This window comes from Girardinichthys multiradiatus, chromosome 17, assembly GCF_021462225.1.
Source record: "Girardinichthys multiradiatus isolate DD_20200921_A chromosome 17, DD_fGirMul_XY1, whole genome shotgun sequence".
NCBI classification, from domain to species: Eukaryota; Metazoa; Chordata; class Actinopteri; order Cyprinodontiformes; family Goodeidae; genus Girardinichthys; species Girardinichthys multiradiatus.
In genome coordinates, this window is record NC_061809.1 from 21,107,249 (window position 1) to 21,132,681 (window position 25,433).

At 39.2% G+C, this 25,433-nt stretch overlaps 1 protein-coding gene across 10 annotated transcripts in view; it reads right to left on the reverse strand.

Moving 5' to 3' along the window:
• anks1b (ankyrin repeat and sterile alpha motif domain containing 1B) overlaps positions 1 to 25,433 on the reverse strand; it is a 304,218-nt gene that overhangs the window by 93,992 nt on the left and 184,793 nt on the right. For all 10 annotated transcript variants that reach the window (XM_047389441.1, XM_047389442.1, XM_047389440.1 and 7 more), the window contains one exon: positions 23,512 to 23,698. In XM_047389441.1, coding sequence (XP_047245397.1) covers positions 23,512 to 23,698 — 187 coding nt within the window. The remainder of the gene's footprint in view (positions 1 to 23,511; positions 23,699 to 25,433) is intronic.

The window sequence follows — 25,433 nt, forward strand, 5'->3', positions numbered from 1 at the left end:
TGTTTATTTGCTTTGTGATTGTATTGTAATTGTATGTACAGCGCTTTGAGTGTCTCGTTGCTGAAAAGCGCTATATCAATAAACTTACCTTACATTAACAGAAACTAAAAGTTGCTTTGGGTACAAATAATTCATAGGGTTTTGTTCCATTCACTGGCCAAGTACTTTGTCTACTTTCATACCAACAAATAACAGAACTCAGAAGCCGTATAACTGTCTGGGGTTTGATTTTTGCAGGGTCTCACGTTTACCTTACACAGAAAACCAACAACTTTGTCAATATATGAAACATAAAATGCCACAATTTTACACCATAACCATTCTCAAACTGTATTTGACATTATTTTGGTAAAATACAACACTGCAGAACATAAAACCTTTTGGAGCTGATTTTAGGAGGTGTAGAGAAACGTGTCGCCTCACTCCTCCCTTTTCTCCCCAGGTTGTGTGTTTTTAAGATGGTTGTGGATACACACACATTTCACAACCCCAAAAAGAGAACAGATAGTATCTCATCACAAACAGCAAACCAAGCTCTGACAAGCACTCAGCAAACTGAAAATGTTTTAATCTTAAATACTTATATTAGTTTGCCCTGCAGCAACAAAGTATATGCTTCGTATTTCACTGGCCCATGTTGTTAAAATACCACTAATATAAATGCTTTTTATTAAAGCAACCTGTCTGGTTACTACATCAATGCAACACTTGACATTTCTTTGATTTGAGCAAAACTTGTAAATGTCTAACTTTAGAAAAAAACATAACTTAGTATTAGTATATTATATTGAAAAAACAACCAAACTCCATCAGATTAGCTAGGCCACGCCCATTTCCACTTAAAATTGTTGAATTGCATTTCAAAGAAGCCAGGATGGCCAAGAAATGTGCATAACTGATCTAGAGATGAAACTGAATAAAGTTTAAGATGTCATATTTAATAAGTCTCAAAAAACCTGCTCTTTCCAAATGTCAGTGCAGATTAAACAGTAGGGGCACTAACCAGGAGAAGAAACTATTCTCTTTAATGGCTTTACAGAATGTTATTTCAGGCAATGGGAAATTTCAACCCAGATCCATCTTTCTGAGGTACCTTTTCTGTCTACCTTTACCTGCATTGAGCATTTCTCCATGTACATGGTTTTTTATTCTAAAATATTTACTATACCAAACTGTTTACATTTGCTACAGCATTTGAAAGGCTGGTTTGAGACATGCATTCTAATACGGGTGAACCCCTGTCAAAAAAGCAAGCAGTTTTAATTTATTTATTTATTTGGTTGTTTGCTCAATTTAAATAAGATTCCTTCTAAGAATTTGCAGCTAGCAGGAAAACTAAAACAAAAGGTTTTAACTTCTGAGTAATAAAGAGCATAAAATCCAGCATTATTGCAGGTTAAAGCCCAGGAGAAATTGGTGTAACAGAGGAAGGCTGAATTTTTTTCAATTCTATAAAAGATAAATGTAATATTTAATCTGCAAAAGACTTCAGTGAAACAGGTATTTTAAAATTGTCAAGTTTTTTTCCAGATTGTTTGGTTTACTGACTTCCAGCAACTATTATAATCTTTAAAAAGTAAACTTTTTCCAAATGTTAAAATGTGTACAGTAATCTTTCTGTATGTAAATCTTCAGTATTCACACTGCGCAGTACTCCTCTTCACTCTATGCTTTTCTATTTTTTTGTTAAAGTTGAGAACCAATGGCAACAGGTAAGCATGTTGGTAGCTATGGGAACAATCTGACTTTCTGGGCATCTGAGTGGTTTCAGCCTCCAGGAAAGCGAGGTAAAAGTGAAGAGTGGAAGTAAACAGGGCTGAAAAGGGTATTGCAGATGGAAAGGTAAATTTTCTTTCACTCCAGAAGGTAATTTACAGTACATACAACAGTTAGCTTCAGGTAAAGGTGAAGTTAAAATACAGACATTTATCAAAATAATGATATAATTACATCACATGAAACGATTACATACTTCTAATGTGTCTCCAAACAGTCATTGGGCTCCTGAAGTAACAGTGCATGAGTAAAGCTGTTGTTGCTTACCTGAGAATCCACTGGAGGTACAAGCTCAAATGAAAGAGCAATCAAAGTTTATGTACGACCTTAGGCTTTTATTGTAAAGCTCTATCCTGCTCTGCTGAAGTGCAGCAACTATCTAAGAATGAAATGGTGCAAGAGCAGAACATGCATCCTGTTGCATACCTGGCTTTTTTATTGCAACACAACATACACTATTGCAAACAGGTTGTGGCATGCAGCAGAACAGCCTAGAAACAGACTGTGTTTGGAAAATATGTGTTCAGGTCCAAACAAACAACAGCAGTAATACATCTATGATTGTACATCTTGAAGCCTATGATCACAGGCTTCAAGCAGAAAGATCGGACCGATGGTTGCATGGATAGAGCCAATGAACTAAACACATTCTTCAATAGGTTCAGTTCAGAAACAAACTCAGCATTCTTCTCTCCTGCTCACAGCCAAACAGACACCCCCAGACTCCTTTGACCCACAGCTTTTCTGTCACACCTCAGATGTTTTATATTCCACCTCAGCCATGGACCCTTCTGTTTCTACATGTTTGTCTTCAACCAAATCAGGAGATACTGATGCTCCCTTTACCTCCACGTTCCACCCGTGTGTCTCGAGAAGTCAGGTGTTGAGACAACTGGAGAGACTGACCTAGAACAAGGCTACAGGTCCAGATCATGTCAGCCTTGGAGTCCTGAAGGCCTGTGTAGAGCAGATCTGTAGGATTATAAAGCACCTCTTCAACCTTAGCCGGGCCACTTAAGAAAGTTCCAGTGTTGTGGAAGACCTTCTGTTATGTTCTGATACCAAAGAAAACTCACGAATCAGTCCTCAATGACTATAGGCCCGTGGCCCTGACATCCCACATCATGAATGTCCTAGAGAGACTCTTGTTGGCCCACCTGAATAAGAAAACAAAATATCAAGAACCTCTTCAGTTTGCTTATCGCTGTGGAGTTGGAGTTGAAGATGCCATCATACATCTGCTTCAACAAACCCACTGTCATCTGGACAAAGCCAGCAGCACTGTGAGGATCATGTTCTTTGATTTCTCCAGAGCATTAAACACAATTCAACCTGATTTGCTTAGTCAGAAACTCCAGAAGACTCAGCTGGAGGCCTAAACAATCTCCTGGATCAAAGACTACCTGACAAACAGACAACAGTTTGTGAGACTGAAGGGTTGTGAGTCTAACCAGGTAGTCAGCAGCACAGGAACACCACAGGGCACTGTACTCTCACCATTCCTTTTCACTCTGTACACCTCAGACTTCCAGTACAAGACAGACTCCTGTCATCTGGAGAAATACTCGGATGATTCTGCAGTTCTGGGGTGGATCAGAGATGGACAAGAAGATGAGTACAGGAAGGTGGTGGACTGCTTTGTGGCATGGTGTGGAAACAATCATCTCATCTTGAACGTGACTAAAACAAAGGAGATGATTGTAGATTTTAAGAGAAACGGCAATAGTTCAAACACTATTTCTATCATGGGAGAAGAAGTGGAGGTGGTGGAGGAGTATAAATATGTCGGTGTTCACCTGGACAACAGACTAGAGTGGAGATGCAACTGCGAAGCCATCTACAACAAGGGGCAGAGCAGACTATACTTCTTGAGGAAGCTTGGGACCTTCAGTGTTTGCAGCAAGATGCTGCATCTCTTCTATAAGTCTGTTATGGAGAGTGTGATCTCTTCTATCATCATCTGCTGGGGAAGCAGCATGAGAGACAGGGACTTGAAAAAGCTCAACAAGCTAATAAAGAAAGCTGGCTCTGTTCTGGGAACTCCTCTGGAACCTCTGGAGATCATTGTGCAAAGAAGGATTCTTCATAAAATGAAGAACATTATGGAGAACCCTGAGCATCCTCTTCATGAGACTGTCCTACAGCAACAGGGTGTCTTCAGTCAGAGGCTTCTTCAGATCTGCTGTAAGACGGACCTCTACAGGAGATCCTTCCTGCCCACAACCATCAGCATCTACAACGGCTCTTTGAAGAAACCTGAATAATATGAGCTACAACATTTAATTTCCCTTCAGGATTAATAAAGTATTTTTGAATTGAATTTGAATTGACATTTTACATAATCTTGTAACAATAGGTCAGAAATGTGCTTTAAAGAATGGATTATTTAAATTAAAAGTAAAACTTTTTTGTTACTAAAAACATAATCTAGGCAAAAGCATAGTTGTAGTTTTGGTTCCAGTTGAAATGTTCTGTTGGATTAAAAACAGTAAAGGCATAAGCCATTAGCAGAATATGATTTACTACGCATGCAACACAAAAAGTGCAAATTTTCAGAAATCAGGAAAACCTAACTGGTCAGGCCTGGATTTACTCAGAAAACGCTACCCAAAAGACAGCCTTGTAGCACATTACCTTTAATTTTCCCAGTCATTATTTTTTGGAACAAAATATAAAACAGTTTTTTTTTTCTTTTAATCTTAATTCACTTTTCCCAGGCCTTTCCCCACTCTGAGTCTATATGTTTACGTGGCTTTCTCTATTTATATAGAAAACAGGGATGTATAATGGTCACCACTATAATGATTAACAAGCTGCTATTCTTTATGAGCGTCTGTAAAATACGAGGCAGTCTGTAAGCTTGTTATGAAAGGCGTTGAACTGGAATATGGGCATAATTAACTTTATTAGTTCTAACTGTGGTTATCCTGCTTCGATGAGTCATCTGTATTGCATGCTCAGACAACGAAGCACTCTCTTTTACTTTACAATCTCACTTCAGATTAAAATATTACCTTTTAATCTGAAGTGATATTACCTTTTAATCTCACTTCAGATTAAAAGGTAATATCTTAAATAGCCTAATTAGTAATTTTTTTTGTTTTAGTGATTAACTTCCATGGAATTTCAAAGGTCCTATTAAAACTTCATCTTTTTCTGTGCCCAAGGGCACATATCTGGGTGTCTGAAGTCACTACAAAAGCAAATGTTAGAAAAAGCACAACTCTGTCCCTTTGTATTATGCTTCCTAAGTGAGTGGCATCCACCATGTTTTCCCAATTTCAAGCATCCCTATTTTTGTTTCTCTTTTTTTGGTAGAAAAACATCCCCTATGAATTTTTTGCTTCTAAATTCAGACAAGATAGAAGTTGTCGTCATTGGACCGGAGTCTTTAAAAAAGAAACTGCGTAGTCAATCACTTAACCTGGATGGCATTAAATTGACCTCTGATAATAAAGTAAAAAACCTTGGTGTTATTTTTGACCAGGACATGTCATTTAAATCCCATATTAAACAGGTTTCTAGGATTTCCTTCTTTCACCTCCGTAACATTGCCAAAATTAGAAATATCCTGTCCAGGAGTGACGCTGAAAAACTAGTCCATGCATTTGTTACTTCAAGGCTGGACTATTGTAATTCTTTACTATCAGGATGTCAACAAAATGCAGTTAAAAGCCTTCAGCTGATTCAAAATGCTGCAGCAAGAGTTCTGATAAAAATTAAAAAGAGAGATCATATTTCTCCTATTTTAGCTTCCCTTCATTGGCTCCCTGTTAAATCCAGAATAGAATTTAAAATTCTCCTCCTCACATATAAAGCCCTTAATGATCTAGCTCCATCATACATCAGAGATCTGATTGTTCCATATGTTCCTAACAGAGCACTTTGTTCTCAGACTGCAGGTTTCCTGGTGGTTCCTAGAGTCTCTAGAAGTAGAATGGGAAGCAGATCCTTTAGTTATCAGGCTCCTCTCCAGTGGAACCAGCTCCCAGTTTTAGTAAGTGAGGCGAACACCCTATCTACTTTTAAAGCTAGGCTTAAAACTTTCCTTTTTGATAAAGCTTATAGTTAGAGTGGCTTAGGTTATCAGGGAGGGAGCCTTCCTCCCTCCCTGTTGGTTGGAGTAAGGGGGAGTCAGGTTTAGCCTAAACCGGCTCAGTTATGGTTGAGGTGCAAACACACCCTCCATTTCTGCTACCTGTATGACCCCTTCTCTTTTCCAATGGTTATAATCAGTCTGACAGAGAGAGGTATCCCAATCATTGTGTTTTTTAGTATAACAATGACCATCAGTGGGACCCTTTGTGAGGTTCCTTGAGACGACATTGTTGTAAATAAGCGCCGTTTAACTAAATAATCTGAACTGAAACTATCTGTGTAGTTATGCTGCTATAGGCTTAGGCTGCTGGAGGACTTAACGGCCACTTTCATCCTCTTCGCTACATTCTCACACTACTCTCCAATTTTGCATTATTTGCTGTTATTTCAGCTATTAACCTTGTTCTCTCTTTCTCTTCCTAGAAGCTACACCTGGCCTGGCTCTGTGTCTGCCTGTGACACCTTTCTGGAGAGGGGAATCGTCCAAGCTTCTGCTGGCAACAACTTAATGCTCACCCTCTACCGATGATCCACATAGCCCTGTCTTTTAGTGTTTAACCCTTTCTCTCTCCTAGACATGGAAATTGACTGAGCTTTTACTGTAACTAATTATATGTGCTCTCTTTCAGACTCTAACCTTGAAAACTGGCTCAGAGTTTATCTGTTCTTTCTTTCTAGGTGAAACGACTAAAGGAGCTACATCCATTAACATTTACTTTTCCTTCCCATAGAAAGTACTCCTGGATCAGTGCTTCTATGTTCTTTTTGTGTCTCTGCTCTGTTCTCTCAAACCCCCAGTCTGTCGTGGCAGATGGCCGCTCACACTGAGCCTGGTTCTGCTGGAGGTTTCTTCCTGTTAAAAGGGAGTTTTCCCTCTCCACTGTCGCTACATGCATGCTCAGTATGAGGGATTGCTGCAAAATCAACGCCAGTGACTGTCCACTGTCTCTACATGCTCATCCGGGAGGAGGGAATGCTGCAAGTCACTGACTGGATGCAATCTGCTGGGTTTCCTTAGATAGAAAAACGTTTTATCCAATTTGAATAAAAAGCTAACTCCGACTGCACTGTTCAATGGTTAGGATTAATAGGAATGTATGTACCTGACTGTTGTGAAGTGCCTTGAGACAACATGTGTTGTGAATTGGCGCTATATAAATAAAACTGAATTGAATTGAATTCAGTGGTAACTCCATAATTTTTGCCAGGGGTTGTACTGTTTGTATGCTTCTTCTTTTGCGGTTATGCCAACTGGTTAACAATATACTTTCTGCCATGGCAATACCTCCTGTTAAGGAATGGTTCTGCAGTAAATGTTGCATCAATCCAGAGCAAGTTATTATGTTGACAGCACAAATCATTTGCACTATGGCCATTAAGAGCAAAGACGCCCCTCCCTTTTAATTTTCAGTATTCTTTTGGGCTTTAAAGCTGTTGATGCGAAGGTGGTACATCACACCAAGAAAAAATTAGAAGAAGCAATGCTGCACTGATATTGTTTTTTTTTTTTTCTGTAGTAAATTTCTGGCTTTTTGAGGGAGTAGGTCTAATAAATACTACACTGCTCAAAAAAGGTAAAGTAACACTTTAATCAGAGTATAATATCAAGTAAGTTAAACATCTGGAATATTGATCTGACAAAGGGGGTTGTTAAACAGTGTCAGCTGTTTTGATGTTAATTACATTAACAGTATGTGCACATGGGCAACAATGAGACGACCCCAAAAATAGGAATGATGTTATGAGTGGAGCTCAGACATTTCTTCCCTCATTTTATTTTATTTTTTTGACTGGTTTTCAGTAGTTTTGCATTTGACCAGGGTCTTTGTCACTACTGGTTGCATGAGGCAATATCTGGATCCTACAGAGGTTACACAGGCAGTCCAACTCTATCAGGCTGGCACATCAATACTTGCCTTTGCCAGAAGATTTGCTTTGTTTTCCAGTACAGTTTCATGGAGGAGATTTCAGGAGGAAGGCAGTTACTTTAGGAGAGCTGGAGAGGGCCGTCAGGTCCTGCTCCTTTGTGCAAGGAGGAATAGGATAAGTACTGCCAGAGCCTTAAAAAGTGGGAATGTCTCTGACCAAACCATTAGAAACAGACTTCATGAGGCTGGCAGAGGGCCCGACATCCTCTAGAAGGACATGTTCTTACTGTCTGGCACCATGGACCTCGACTGGCATTTGCCAGAGAACATGGGAATTGGCAGGTTTGGCACTTGTGCCCTGTTCTTTCCACAGATGAGAGCAGGTTCTCTCTGAGCTCATGTTACAGATGTGAAAGGGTCTGGACCAGCTGCAGTGAACGTTATGCTGCCTGCAACATTGTTTTGCGTGATCAGTTAGGTGGTGGGATCACCGACAACACCCTGACTGCCATTAGGTATCAGGATGAAATCCAATAGAACATCTCTGGGACAACTTCAGACTGTCCAGGTTCTCAGTGATGCCCTGGTCAGGATCTGGGAGGAGATACCCCTGGACACCATCCGCCATCTCATAAGGAGCATGCCCCTACATTGTCAAGCATGCATGCAAAAACATAGGGGCCATAGAAACTACTGAGTACCATTTTGAGTTGCTGCAATGACATTTCTGCAGATTGGACTAGCCTGATGCATCAGTTTTTCAGCACAAATTTCTCAGTGACTTTAGATTAAACCCACTTTGGATTGACAATTTTAATTTTTATCAAATGATGTGACATTCTTTTTGTTTCTAACACATGGAATCCCTTATTCCTTGCTTATCTGTAAAAATGCAAAATACATGTTTGGCTTGGACCCAATACTTTCTGCATTTTTACTAGCTCATTCTAGTATGTTAAATCTATTCAATTGTGATTTTTAATTCAGAGGAACTGCTTTATAGAATAAAGTTATAATAAAAAAGAAAGAAAAGATGTTTAAAAAGGGCAAATCAAAGATGATCTTATGTTTTATTCTTCAAATTAATTTTCCAAAATGTAAAGACATTGTCGCCTTGTGATAAATGCCTCTTTTAATGTTGTAAAGCTGACAAAATTAATACAAAGAACATGGAACAAAAAAAGGAAAGAGGAAAAGGGAGAAACTGATTGAGCCGTTTTTATTTTAAATTTTTACAACATGCACAAAACTAATTTGAGAGAAAGGTAAATAAGCCATGCAAAAACAATCTGTTGCAATAGGCTGAAATTTTAAAAGAAGTTAAAGTGAAGGGCAGAAAGAGAATTCAAAACAAGGAATGATGAGCAGAGATTGACCAATGGAGAGGTAGAGGAAGTGTCCAGAGTATAAAGGGATTGACAGAATGAAGATCTGAATGACATGAGGCATGTAGGAGAGACCAAGTGGAAGCATGTGGAAATAGGAAGGATAGAAAACAGGGTGAAAATGACGTTCAAACTGTCAAAGTAAGTCCTCACATAATCAAGTTAGGTACCTAAAACTTGAGTATCAAAGACAGGTTATCAAAAATGTAACAACGCCTCTTTCAGTATTTATTTTGACACAGACTAAAAGGGCACAGAGTACCCCAAATTTCCACAGAAAAATTCAATAAACTTAAGCATAAAAAGTTTAGAAGCAGTCATGCCACATCACCATCAAGTCCCCTTTTTTTGTTGAAAAGGCCTCAAAGGAATGCACATGCAGCTACAGAGAATAAAGAAAAACACACCATCGCCTCATACACAGAGTTGTTTTTTCCTTTGCTTGGCAGCAGAAGGACCTGGGAGATGATCCAAACATCTGATAGGGATGTGTTCGTCACTGCATCTCATGTGGCAGCACAGCGACTGTTATTAAAAACTACAGAGCAATATCTGAGCTGTCAGTCAGAAGAAAGGCTGAGCTACATGTAGTCGGTACTGTAGGAGCTAAAACAAGCATCAGTTACTGCAGGGAAGTGTTAACAAACCAACATCCAGATGATGTGACATCACATGATGACTGATTGATTGCACTCAAGAGTTGTTGCTCTGAGAAAATGTAAAAGGTAACAAGAAAGTTAAGTTAACATGAGAGCCAGGAAATCATCCCTTTGAGGGTTGTTGGAAATGTCACATTAATTATCCAAAAGACCACAAAATTACTTTCAAGAAGCACGCAGAAGATTTCCATTAAACATGTTATTTTAAATTAATCAGAGCCAATAGCAGCTTATATAAAATATAAGTGCAGTTAAGTCAGACATGATTTAAATAGGTAACTTTTGACCAACTGACATGATAACTTGAATTAGATTATCTTTTATTGTATATAGTATTAGGAATATGTGTTATTGAAACTGGGACCTGTTTTTCTAGTGAAGTGTCTTGAGATAACGTTTGTTGTGAATTGGCACGACACAGTAATTCAGTTAAACTGAACAGAAAAACAGCGGTTCTTTTTAATAGCTAAGTTTTGATGACATAAAAAGGTTATTCAACACCTTCGTTTGGGTAATTTTGTTGGAATGCTCAGATTTCTATAAGCAAATGCTTGTATAAAGGGTGAATTTAATTCTCCATCACACTACTGCGTATCTGTCTTCCTTAATCTGATCACTAGCTAAGCCAAGCTGCCAGGGAATTTTGGGACATGTTAGAACATTTCTTAGTGTGAGTGCCACAATTCAGATGTCACATTTAAATAACATATGTAAAAGTTATTAAATCATCTCAGCAATGACCTGATAAAGCAGTTTCACAACCTCCTTCTAAGTTATGCAGATGCTCTGTCTGCACTGCCACAGATGAACTCACGTTAGCATGCCTAATGGATGTAATGGTTAAAAATGTCAAAGGGGTTAAATTTTTTTTTCCCTGTTTGAGCTAACAACTATTTGAGCACTTCGAGGTGCTCATAACGTGTAAACAGAGCATTGAACTTTCAGCCCCAGGTGGTCCAGTGATTAAAGACAAAAAAAGAAGAAAAAAGAGATGGTGTCACCGCAGCAACTTACTCTGTTCTTACAAAGTAATACTGTAAATGCACTCCTTAAACCAATAGAAATGCACTTTACAAAACTTTAGCACACCTTAAGTAACAAGAAAACTCCATGGACATTTTTGCCTAACAACAAAATCGCCTTTTTAGATACACCAACAAATGTGGCACTATACACAATGACAGCAGCTTATATAGAGGGTGAATTTAAAAACATTACATCCTGAACTTAATTTGTGGTCTACCAAGGTAAATGTACAACTACACTCAACTATTGTTTACTCTTTTTTTTTTCAGATTGAAAAATAGCTGCAAATCTAAGTAGCAGGACAAGCCTATGTTATTTATTCATACTTGACATTTTTACTTATTTTCTGCTGAGTAAAAACAGAATAAGAGTTATTAAAAGTTAAGATTCCTTTTTTACAGTGTTTGCAGCCCCTTACCAACAAAACCTCTATTGTGGACAAAGAATCAATTGTAGTTAACTGATATTTATTTAAAACGTATTTTAAACAAACTGCTCTCCCTTCCCTGTTGTCACAGTTTAGTTTGTTCCATCAGTTTTTTTTTTGTAATTTCTGTGTTGGTCTTTTTTAGATTTTAGACCCATACAGCTGCAAAAGGCACCATAAATATCTCCTAAGCGGAATTATACAATTTTAACTAAAAATGCGAACCAGGTATTCATTAATCAGTATGTAAAACACAACTCTCAAATCTGCATCTAATTCCATCCTTTTTTGTCACTTTAGCCATTAAAAATGTATTTTTTACCATATTTAAAAGAGAAATGTAGATGCATTGGTAATTTGATTCAGGTCAAACTGTTTATGACACCAGATGTGGTTTTACAGTAATATGCACCAACAGTCTGGGCTCCACTGTTTTCTGTGCAAGGCAGAGCTACAAATAGCAACTCCCTGCTGAGAGCATTACTTTATTGCTGATAGCTTGTATGTATTTAAAGCCAGCCTTAAGGTCGAGGGGAGCCACTTTCCACACGCTGAATTCGCTCTTTCATTTCTGACTCCAGTTTATTGCAACAACAGGCTTGTCTCCTGTGGTAACACACATTGCAAGCCCCTTGAAGAGTGACGGATGTCTCTCATTGGTGTCAGTGAAATTACATTTGTGCTGGTGTGAGACAGAAAGGAATGGTGGGAGTTAAATGTATTCGGCCGCAATGACAGTTTTTTTATGCAGCTCTCATTTCAAGGCAGTTATCAGCCGTTATATAAAAAAGCAACTATAAATAAACTCTTGGCTTCTTCTTAAGCACAGCTGAGCTCAATCAAGTTGGAGATGTTCTTCATATAGTAACACCTTGCGATGCTTTTAAACCTTTAAGAACAAACCAATTTATTGCTATGTATGAAACTCGAAACTTCTTAACAATACATTCCTAACAGATGGCTCCTTCACTGCAAACTCTCCAACCTTATAACGGTTTACTGTACATTCACTGTACATTTCACTATATTTTTCGTTATTCTGAACTGAGTTTGACTGTGTGAGCTTCTTTTGTGTTGGGAGCTTTCAACTTGACTTATCATCATGCTGGACCTTCCTTTTAAAAACTAAACCAGAAAATACCGAAAGAGAACTACACAATGATGCATAGACTGGACCAGGAATTGACAGGCTGGGTCGCTGAAGAGCTAGTTTGAAAATATTTTGAAATAGTTGGAAAATCCATGAAGACCCACTTCTGAACCTAGAGCTCTCCAACACTTTAGAACTAATGCAATCACTCACTGTACCATAGGACACCTTCAGTCCCATTCTAGACAGGTCAAACTTGTTTTGGTCATTGCAAAGTGTATCTCATAGGCGTATTTAAGCATTGCCTAACAATGCATCAGCTTTAAATGTGACTTGATGCAACTGACCTTCATGTTAAACATTAAGAAAACACAAAAGTCCCAAACCCCCCTTGTTAGGACAATTATTTCAGGTGTCAGCTGAATCAGACCATGTGCACAAAAGGTGCACAAAACTGTTAAAATAATTAGAGGTTAATTACAGAGTTTGATACTGACCAAAGGTAGCAAGGTATAGTTCCAATTTATAACTGAGACGTGACATCCTGCCAAATGGTGTTGCCCTTCCATTGAGAACACTACATTTTAGTACTTTTGCTAGGATATTTGTAGGTGTGTCTTCCAAAATAAAAGAATGCTTTTAAAGTGATGCATTTATGTTGAGTTGTTGCAAGGCTGCAGGTGGGCTGCATTAAACTTGAGAATAAGAGTTTGATTCCAACATCAGTTTAATGAGCTTAAGGTGGATCAGTATGTACAGGTCCTTCTCAAAATATTAGCATATTGTGATAAAGTCCATTATTTTCCATAATGTCATGATGAAAATTTAACATTCATATATTTTAGATTCATTGCACACTAACTGAAACATTTCAGGTCTTTTATTGTCTTAATACGGATGATTTTGGCATACAGCTCATAAAAACCCAAAATTCCTATCTCACAAAATTAGCATATCATTAAAAGGGTCTCTAAACGAGCTATGAACCTAATCATCTGAATCAACGAGTTAACTCTAAACACCTGCAAAAGATTCCTGAGACCTTTAAAACTCCCAGCCTGGTTCATCACTCAAAACCCCAATCATGGGTAAGACTGCCGACCTGACTGCTGTCCAGAAGGCCACTATTGACACCCTCAAGCAAGAGGGTAAGACACAGAAAGACATTTCTGAACGAATAGGCTGTTCCCAGCGTGCTGTATCAAGGCACCTCAGTGGGAAGTCTGTGGGAAGGAAAAAGTGTGGCAGAAAACGCTGCACAACGAGAAGAGGTGACCGGACCCTGAGGAAGATTGTGGAGAAGGGCCGATTCCAGACCTTGGGGGACCTGCGGAAGCAGTGGACTGAGTCTGGAGTAGAAACATCCAGAGCCACCGTGCACAGGCGTGTGCAGGAAATGGGCTACAGGTGCCGCATTCCCCAGGTCAAGCCACTTTTGAACCAGAAACAGCGGCAGAAGCGCCTGACCTGGGCTACAGAGAAGCAGCACTGGACTGTTGCTCAGTGATCCAAAGTACTTTTTTCGGATGAAAGCAAATTCTGCATGTCATTCGGAAATCAAGGTGCCAGAGTCTGGAGGAAGACTGGGGAGAAGGAAATGCCAAAATGCCAGAAGTCCAGTGTCAAGTACCCACAGTCAGTGATGGTCTGGGGTGCCGTGTCAGCTGCTGGTGTTGGTCCACTGTGTTTTATCAAGGGCAGGGTCAATGCAGCTAGCTATCAGGAGATTTTGGAGCACTTCATGCTTCCATCTGCTGAAAAGCTTTATGGAGATGAAGATTTCATTTTTCAGCACGACCTGGCACCTGCTCACAGTGCCAAAACCACTGGTAAATGGTTTACTGACCATGGTATCACTGTGCTCAATTGGCCTGCCAACTCTCCTGACCTGAACCCCATAGAGAATCTGTGGGATATTGTGAAGAGAACGTTGAGAGACTCAAGACCCAACACTCTGGATGAGCTAAAGGCCGCTATCGAAGCATCCTGGGCCTCCATAAGACCTCAGCAGTGCCAGAGGCTGATTGCCTCCATGCCACGCCGCATTGAAGCAGTCATTTCTGCAAAAGGATTCCCGACCAAGTATTGAGTGCATAACTGTACATGATTATTTGAAGGTTGACGTTTTTTGTATTAAAAACACTTTTCTTTTATTGGTCGGATGAAATATGCTAATTTTGTGAGATAGGAATTTTGGGTTTTCATGAGCTGTATGCCAAAATCATCCATATTAAGACAATAAAAGACCTGAAATATTTCAATTAGTGTGCAATGAATCTAAAATATATGAATGTTAAATTTTCATCATGACATTATGGAAAATAATGAACTTTATCACAATATGCTAATATTTTGAGAAGGACCTGTATATAACATGTGGTTCAAGCAAACACACAACGCTTATTATTGTTTAGCTACTAAAGGCTACTTAATTGATAAAGATCATTGATTGGTTTAGCTTCGGTGTGCTTAGTTGCAACTGAAAGTGACTACCTGAGATGCATTAATGTTTAGCTATGAACAAAGAGAAAACTATTGGGTACAACATTTGGTCTAACATGGTAATAAAAAAATCATTTAAAAGGTAACACTTTTTAGATCAGGGCTATTCTGTGAAACAGTATGTCACAAAAGTAGGTACACCCCTCACATTTTTTTAATACCGTATCTTTTCATTAGACAACACTGAAGATTTGACACTTTGATACAATGTAAAGTAGTCAGTACATTGTGCATGACAGTGTAAATTTGCCGTTCACCCAAAATAACTCGACACAAAGCCATTAATGGCTAAACCGCTGACAACAAAAGTGAGTATATCCCGAAGTGAAAATGTCCAAACTGTGGCCAAAGTGTCAATGTTACAATATAGCCTGCTGTGTGTGCATCCATCCTCTAACCTAATGGGGTAATTAAGACAAGCTGTCCTAAACCTTTCTGTCTGAGCTTTGGGAGAAAAGGAATCTGAGTCAGAGGTCCCCCCCTAAAGAGAGGGTGTCTCTAATAATGTTGAATGAAGGAGCTTTCCTTCTTCCACTGCCCTGAGAGAGGACAGCATCAGAACTGCCAGCATTGTACACTTTCCTGCATGCCGACACCGGTCTACAGAGCATAAGCTACCCCAAGCTGCTACCGAAAGCAGTTTTCTTTATCACCTTTGCAACCCAACTCTACACCCTTTGGACCTTCTTAATTTCTGTTCATCAGAACAATTCACGTAAGAGGTAGTGTCTGGGCAGAGAAACTAGTTTAGGATGAAACAACCTAAAAATTGCTAATTTCATGGTGTTTTGTTTTGGTTGTGGTGGTAAAAGCTAGACAATTTGAATGCTTATGCGACTAGGCTTCTTAGCCTTGAGGATATTCTATATGTTCTGTTTTGTGTTTTAAAGTTAAAACAAACTTCATTTCAATGAGAGGTTTAAACACAGATCAGCCATGCCGAGCTGCTGGTGGTCGTATACACATTAATATTTTTATTAATTATATTTTAAGCACATGTGAAACTAAAAGAGTTGCTAAATAGGCTATTACCTTTGTCAGGTAAACCGCTAACTCCTAATGGTAGCGCCAGGAAGGTCAAATCCATAGAGTCCATAGACTTTCCTCCCCGCCATTTTTGTAGTCCATTACTGTGTGTGATGGCTAGTTAACAACATTAAGATTAATTGAAATGGATTATTTCTAATTTGTCAAATAACATTTCCTTAAATATTATTTTACTAAAATACTGGTGGCTAATAAAAACAACATTAAGAATAAATTATCCAAAAAGGTTAATGATTTCTAATTTGGCAAATCATTCTTTGAAATATTTTTTTATAATGTCTTTTCATTCTGATTTCCATTGTAACTGGTTGTTTGAACACAAACCAATACTTGTTAGTTCTAAAACTGATTTGATCTCATTTCCAAATTCCTCAAAATAACCCTTGGTTCTCAAACATTAATACCCACACTGAACTGTGACATCATTGCATGAATCTTATTGGTCCGCTTTTTATTTTATTTGTATATAGTTCATTAGCTTCCCTTATTCTGTTTGGTAGTTGTATTGTTCTAGCCAAGTGAAGAGTTTGGTAATTAAAATATTTTAATTTGGAGTTGAATTTTTTATGTTAAATTTTTACATTTTGGAGAGAAGTTGTGATTTATTCCATATGTCTGCCAATTTTGCTGTTTTGGGAATGCCAGTGCTATTGTTCTAATAGCACTGTCATATTGGGCAGACTGATTATTCAATTAAATATGAAATAACTTAAACAAATTATTCCACAACAGGATATATGAATGAATGAATAATGGACTGAAGAACTGATAAATTATAGATGGCTGATGGAGATAAAACATTTTTAGATTACTCAGATCGGAAGAAATTCTGTGATTACAAACTGTTTTCCATACTCTGTATCTTTCCAGACTGCATATACGCCCTGACATTAGCCAGAGTTTATATTTAACTATAAAGCCAGATCATTTGTATTATAAGGCTTTGATGAGTGTAAAAATGAGCTGAGGCAAAAGCATGTTTTACATTCTTGTCCATCTTTATCTAAAATGGGTCAGTTTCAACAATGTAAAACACATATTTGTTTCCCCCCGGGAACAATGTGAACATATAACAGATGTAATCCACTGCATCACTGATAAAAAATGCCAAATCTTAGAATTGAATCATCCTTTTAGTTCTTGTCTGTTCTCCATTGGTTCAGATAAAACTTCTTAAACACTTTAAATCAAAGATCCGTTGTTAAATGTTTTTCCAGTTAATAAGGAACTTTGACAGAAAAACAGCTGGTATCGATGCAGCCAAGCATGTGAATAAAAAAAGTAAAGTGAAAGTGGAAGAAACAATCTGTGGAGTCTCAAGGTGACTCAATAAGTTGTCTAGATTTAAAAACTAAAATTGAACCTGTATATTTTTAAATTGGAAAAATGCTGCTCAAAAACAGACAAAAATAATAAGCCCACACAAAGTTGTGACGTTTTAAGCAACTAAACTGTTTCCAAGTAAGCAAATTAACACCTGCAGGTTGGTGCATGTTTGTCACCGACTTATTGAAGGGGGGTACTCCATAATTCATGGACTGCAACTGCTTCTGTATAAACACTGCATTGCATTTTGTACTCTGTACTGAGGAGATGTCTGTGACCAGGATTGCATAAAGCTGAGTTATGTAGGAAAACAGCAGCCCTGGTGATAGATTGGGTTATAAATAGGGCTACTTTTTGTCCAGCAGCCTACGCAGGTGGCTGACACAGGCGTAAACTGCTGCAGGGCTGGGGGTTGTAGTCGGGGGGCTCATTGTGTATATTGTTAGATTAGTGTGAGAGAATGGTTTATGGCTTTTAGGGATGAAAATAAAAGGAGATACAGATGTGAAGGCAAGGAAAGGAAGGAAATACCTTATATAGTGTGCAGAATAACAAAAATGATCCCTCACTTCCTTGTCCTCATTTTTAATTCTCACATTTCATTTCCCCCCGCCACCCTCTGCAACACAAGATTCCTCTTCTCCATCACCCACTCGCTTTTTTCACTGGCATCCTTTGAATCCCGAGACTATGTCTTCTGTACCCACATACATGTAACGCTGCTCTGTTCGCTCCGTCTAAGTCTCCTTTTTTTTTTCCCTATTAACCTCTTGTTACCATGGTTACCCCCACAATGAGCCTTACATGGCTAATAAGTAGAGAGAGCAGGAGGGATGAGCAGAGAAACAAGAAAATAGAGGAGGAGTAGGGAAATATTGCAAAAACACTTAAATGGAAAAAATAAATAAGTGCCAATCTATTACTGGTGCAGAAAGTTTAGACAGCCAACTATGAGAGAGAGGTTGAGAGAAGAAATACATGACATATGGTAATATTTTTATATCAGTATACTTTTTTCCTTTGATTCTTGTTTCCCATTACAAACAAAGTTATTATCACATTAGAAAAAGTGATGTAGTTTGGCAAAATACATCTGTAAAAACAGATTAGCTATTACAGATATCCTAAACATTTCAACAAAACTATAGGTGGTCTTCAGATTTTAGCACCTAATTCTGTTTAACTTATTGTTTTTAAAATGTAAAAACGACTACACCCTCTTTCCCTGTACAGTGTGGCTGTCTTGTTGTCTTCTATTGCTGGGGAGCATTTAAACAATAATTCTTTTTAATCATTATTATCAAATACAATCTAATATAGTCTAATTATTTTTTAATCACTATTATAAAATATAATTTGTAATAATATAACATAAGCTCCAAGAGGGAGAAATGTTCCCACTACTTCACCAAAAGCTACGGTTATGTGATGATTTGGGCTCCATCTCTCCATTGATCCTGTCTCACCTGGAGCACCTCCAAGGATATTTCAAAGACCATTTCCCTGACCCTGAAAACACACATTTAAACCGGGTTAGGAACCCCTTTGCCTTTGTCCTTTGTGGCGGTTCTAGTCTGGACTTAAAGTGACAGGACGAGATGATTGAGATGACCAACTAGGGGATTTAAAACTGAACTTTGAGGCTCTCTCCCTGGCTATGAATAAGAAAGGACTATCCCACCGTCTCTGACAGGGGACTGAAATGCCTTCTCCGTTTTGCAACAACTCACTTGTGTGAGTCTGGTTTTTGAACTTTAGAGGTTGTAAAAACAAAACACAGCATGTCTACATGTGGACAATGACATGCGTATAACACTGACATGCATTAAGCCCAGGCTTGACAAACTGTGTAGGAGCCACCAAGCCCATCCTTCACACTTGTTGGGACCCCACCAACTTTTATCAAATGAAATGAAGAGATGCAGGGTTGCTGCACATTTTTCAAGTGTAATTCCACACTTTTGCCGAGGTCCTTATGATTTCTAATCACTGAGACTGGAAAAGACATTCGGCTGACCTCTGGCTAAACTGACAGAGGGATAGATGTAAGGTTAGATTTTAGAGGAAACTACTCTGCATTTCAAGCTTTTCCAGACTACCTCAGACAATAGTCTACAATGTTGAGTTTTTATATACTTATGAAAAATGATCTACTTATTTAAATTAATCAATGTGGAACAAATCACACTGTACGTCTCAAAGGGCATCTCTAAATATTTTTCATAAATTGTTTTTAATTTTATTTGTCCTGCTCTACTTTGACATTTCTGTCACTTGTGTTGGACACGGCCACCAAGAATTAACAAAGACATTGTATCAAAGCAGTTGTAGCTCTGATTCCCACCATCACCGAAAGTGCATGTCATTATTTTACATTGATGTTTTCTTAGTTGTGGGAGCTCAGCTCTCGCTTTCTATCATGGAAGGAGAGTCTGAGAGAGTGCTGATGGATAAAGCATGAGGGATGTAAGCAGAGCTAAATTAGCATATTCAAAGAGCCCATTTACTGAATACAGAACAAAACACAGAGCGATACACCAAAGACGCAATAATGCTATTACAGGTTACAAGGGATTAAGAGCTGCTTTAGTGGAAATTGGAATGTATTTTTTTCTAATATATGCCTATGGAAAAGAAAGCTAAACGTTGAAATTGAGAACAGGAAAAGTTTGACATTGAGCAATATATGCTCCTCAGAAAACATCAATATCAAGCCAAGAGGAGAGAAGGTTCTTGGGGGATATATAACAAGTTGCACAAATAGTCCTGCAGTACTTCAAAGAGGAAAAACGCTGGAGATGTCTCAAGGTTTCACTCTTTTTAATTCAGTGTGTTTGATGCACACACACCTGTAGATTGATGTATGTGTTTGGTTCATTTCAGGCCCCACACTGATCAAAGTCTAGCAGGGCCTCTGAACTGCAGGATAAAACAAGCATCCACACACGCGCACACACACTCCTGGTGGGTGGACTTCCCCTGCTCCCACTCCTCTGTTTGTGCACGATAGCAGTGGGTGTGAGGGACAGCTGGACTAAAAGCCAGGTGAGAGACGGAAGTACTAATGATTACGTCACTTGCCAACGAGTGTAACCAAGGCCACTACTTCGCCATGACAACAAAGAGTCCTACTGCTATGGTAACACAAGCAGCCCCAGAAGGAAATGACACTAATGACATGAAGGTCAGAAGTAATCTGACAGTGAAGCAAAGGTTCCTGATCAGAAAGGAAATCTGTTGCTTGGCAATATTTCAGATTTTTTTTAATTTGTTTCTGTATTAGATGCACTGAAAAGTGCTTATGTGCAGCTCAAAGATGACTGACTTAATCATTAAGCTGTTGCTGAAACCACCTCATGTCATTCCTGCTTCTATTCCATTTTGAGACGAAACCCTGAAACTCAGCAGGGGAGAACAAGCATCATTAGATGGAACCAACAACACTTTATCTGCTATGACAGAAGAAAGGACTTCCCACTAAGGAAACAGAACTGTTTTTGCTGTTGTTTTTAAACCTTCATTTTAAGATTTGTAGTAAAGTTTCCCTTTGGAGAACAATCGTGTTATCTATTTTTTCAGCTGAACAGATTTTTCTAAAGGATTTAACCCTGAAAAACCTTTACAAGAACTACAAAATAAGTTTTTCTCAATCAACAACGTGGACCAGTCAAACTGGTAGCTGTTAATTTCTTAATATGAATTAATTAATAGAAAAACACTATATAGCACACTGAACATTTTAACAGTTATTTTTGAATTCTAAAAATTAAATCTTTTTCTTTTTTATTTCTGATTAAAACATTTTTGGCCAATAAATTGACAGACATCATTCTTTGTTTGTAGAAGTGGGTTAGAGGAGAAATGTCTCTGTTGTGGTGGAGAATGTATAGACCTTTTAGGAATTCTGACTTCTGAATCCCCTAAGCTTTACTTCTTGAGATTAGATAAAACTAACTAGCTTGGTTAATCAGTGATCACTATAGCTCCTGAGTGTAGTTACAGTGCCTTGCGAAAGTACTCGGCCCCCTTGAACTTGTCAACCTCTTGCCACATTTTAGGCTTCAAACATAAAGATATAAAATTCTAATAGTTTGTGAAGAATCAACAACAAGTGGGACACAATCGTGAAGTGGAATGAAATTTATTGGATGTGTCAAAGTTGTTTAACAAATAAAAAACTGAAAAGTGGGACGTGCAATATTATTCGGCCCCCTTGCGTTAATACTTTCTAGCGCCACCCTTTGCTGCAATTACAGCTGCAAGTCGCTTGGGGTTTGTCTCTATCAGTTTTACACATCGAGAGACTGAAATTCTTGCCCATTCTTCCTTGCAAAACAGCTCAACCTCAGTGAGGTTTGGATGGAGAGCGTTCGGGAACAGCAGTCTTCAGCTCTTTCCACAGATTCTCGATTGGATTCAGGTCTGGACTTTGACTTGGCCATTCCAACACCTGGGTACGTTTATTTGTGAACCATTCCATTGTAGATTTGGCTTTATGTTTTGGATCATTGTCTTGTTGGAAGATAAATCTCCGTCCCAGTCTCAGGTCTCTTTCAGACTCCAACAGGTTTTCTTCCAGAATGGTCCTGTATTTGGCCCCATCCATCTTCCCATCAATTTTGACCATCTTCTCTGTCCCTGCTGACGAAAAGCAGGCCCAAACCATGATGCAGCCACCACCATGTTTGACAGTGGGGATGGTGTGTTCAGGGTGGTGAGCTGTGTTGCTTTTATGCCAAACATATCGTTTTGCATTGTGGCCAAACAGTTTGATTTTGGTTTCATCTGACCAGAGCACCTTCTTCCACATGTTTGGTGTGTCTCCCAGGTGGATTGTGGCAAACTTTAAACGAGACTTTTTATGGATATCTTTGAGAAATGGCTTTCTTCTTGCCACTCTTCCATAAAGGCCAGATTTGTGCAGTGTACGACTGATTGTTGTCCTATGGACAGACTCTCCCACCTCAGCTGTAGATCTCTGCAGTTCATCCAGAGTGATCATGGGCCTCTTGGCTGCATCTCTGATCAGTCTTCTCCTTGTTCGAGATGAAAGTTTAGAGGGACGGCCGGGTCTTGGTAGATTTGCCGTGGTCTGATACTCCTTCCATTTCAATATGATTGCTTGCACAGTGCTCCTTGGGATGTTTAAAGCTTGGGAAATCTTTTTGTATCCAAATCCGGCTTTAAACTTCTCCACAACAGTATCTCGGACCTTCCTGGTGTGTTCCTTGGTCTTCATGATGCTCTCTGCGCTTTGAACAGAACCCTGAGACTATCACAGAGCAGGTGCATTTATACGGAGACTTGATTACACACAGGTGGATTCTATTAATCATCATCAGTCATTTGGGACAACATTGGATCATTCAGAGATCCTCACTGAACTTCTGGAGTGAGTTTGCTGCACTGAAAGTAAAGGGGCCAAATAATATTGCACGCCCCACTTTTCAGTTTTTTATTTGTTAAAAAAGTTTGACACATCCAATTAATTTAATTCCACTTCACGATTGTGTCCCACTTGTTGTTGATTCTTCACAAAAAATTAGAATTTTATATCTTTATCTTTGAAGCCTGAAATGTGGCAAAAGGTTGAAAAGTTCAAGGGGGCCGAGTACTTTTGCAAGGCACTGTAATACGAGTTTTCTCTTCTTCTGGAAGCAACATTACATTTTTCTATTTTTTTGATTAGTCTGAAAATAATCTCTAATTCCCCACTAAATTATCCAGTAAGAATGGTAAGCTTTCTGAAGCCTCCACTGTCCATCTAAGGCCAGTTGTTTGTTCTTTATAATCTGATTTCTGCCTGTACGATGTTTGCCTGCCTCTTGGGCTTACCTTCCTGTGTGACAGGAGCAGAAATATGATTTCAATTCCCTGGCACCAAGGGCAAACGGAATAAATTCTCATTTGGTCCTCAGGCTGGAAGAGATTAGCTTCTATGTGCACTCTGCCATTGAAGATTCAATGAAACAACAACAGCATTAGCAATGAAATATATGTCACCCTTGAAGCCAAAAGTCATTTAAACTATTGACCTAAAACCCAATCAGTAAGTCAGCAGATGGGTAAACATATTGAGTGTACTAGTTTCAATGTTTTTTCCAAACACCTCGTCCATCCTCATTTATTCCATCTGGATCTAGACATTGTAGTCCTCAGACATCCCCCAGTGAAAATAATTATCTTAAGATACACTGCTGTACTTGACAAAGGTGAAAGCTACCATCTACAGCCTTCACGTCGCCTAATTACACTATTCATTAGGCGATGTGAAGCTTAATTAAAAATATCGACACCGATGTTGTACCTGTGAGCTGACAGTCGTCGTTGGAGCCTGTAGAGTCCTCCTGATTCGGGCTGAGAGGAGGACTGGCAGGAGGACTGGTGCTGAAGCTGGCATAGCCCAGAGAAGAGCTCACCTCACTGGGTTCACAGCTGTGGTTGACAGGCCTTTGGACATCCAGAGAAGAAGACAGGGAGGTGCGCTGCTTGGGCTAAAAAAAAAGAAAGAATAGAAGGTCTAGTGAGAAAAAACAATAAATACATCCAGTATTTTACATATCAAAACCTAACTTCCTGAATAAGTTGAACAGGAACCACATTTCTATGTCCACCATGCCTAGCCATGGTAAGTCAATACCTGAATTTTGAGAGCAAAGGAGCACATGATATCTGCGTGCATACATGACGTTTTGGAGCACTTGGGGCTGCAAGAATGGGCACCATAAGCATGAAAATCAATAAACTTTAATTATTTGAGCCATACTTTTCCAAGCAGATATGATTATACAACACACAGCTGTAAAGAAAATTTGCAAAACAAGAACTGGGTGCACAGCTTTGAATTTAGTGGGGATTCTCTCTAATCAACACAGGGTTCAATATAGTCACCCCCACTAATATTTGGTTGCATGTCCCTTAGCAAGGGATCGAAAAACATGCTTTTGGTAGCCATCATCAATTTTCTGATATCAGTCTGGCTTTTCTAAATATATTACAACACATATTTCAACACGGTTCTTGTCAGAAACATTAGAGTTTATCTAAAGTGGTGGTTTTCATGGCACAGATCTGACTCTTAAGCATGGTCAATACTTTTTCAAAACCGTTGAGGTCAAGTCTTTGAGCCACAAGCCAATGACGGTCTGCTTTATTCCGAAACAAGTTTAAATGTGTGTTTGAAATCACTGTCCTGTTGGAATATCCAATCGTGTAAAAGTTTCAATCAGCAAGTTAATTTGAAGCGAAGTTGAAGAGATGGAAAACCACCAAAGCATGATGCTGCCACTGCCATGCTTCACAGCTGGTTTGAAAGCCTGTCATTGCTCCAAATCACCTCTAAACTTCTCATTATAACAAGTCTTGTTGGACTATAAAACTTTTCTCATTTGCCTTTTATGCAGCTGCAAATATAACTCAAGGTTAAGGTGTGGATTTGGCAGCAGCTGGCTCTTTCTAGTTGTTATCCTCTTAGCCTTGATGGTGTTAAAATGGCAGTGACAGCAGTTTCCGGGGCCTGGCCCCCTGGGCTCTGTCGGGCCTCTGCTTGGGGGGTGGTGTGTCCCGGGGTCTTGGACCTCTGGGTCCATGGCTGGATCTGCTCGGGCGTGGACGGCCGCCGGCGGGGCCTGTGGGCTCGTCGCTGCGGCTCCCTGGGGCTTCTGCATTGTCGCTGCTGGGTGGTTCTCCTGGGACTCTCCACTGCTCTTCTCTGGGGGGGTTGCGGTAGTCCCGGCAGTGGTTCTCCTGGGGTTCCTGTGCTTTGGGGGGCCTTTGGATATCTGTGGCTCGGATCTCCTCAGTGCCGTCCAGGGACCATGGGGCAGGTCTCTGGGTCCTCACACTCGGTATTGCATATTTTTGTGGAGAAACCTTGTATACAAAAGCGCGTCCACACTCATACTCACAGGTGTTAAGCTTCAGGTGTTGACAGATACACAGATGTTCTATATTGGGCTGCACCTCTCACTAAGTACATTTTACATTCATAAGTACCATGTACTCTTTTGTTAAAAAAATAAATAAAAAAAAACTGCTGCAGGTGTATAAGCAAGCAGGGTGTAATCTTGTATTCTCTTCACCCTTCTTTCTCTCCTCCACTCTTTCCTCCTTTTCTCCCCTTTTTCCCTTTTGCCCCATCTCTCTCTTTTTCAAGCTTCTGTTTTCCTTTTCATTTCAGTCTCCGTGTCCGTAACAATTGAAATATTCTCAAAGAAGTTTATAATAAAG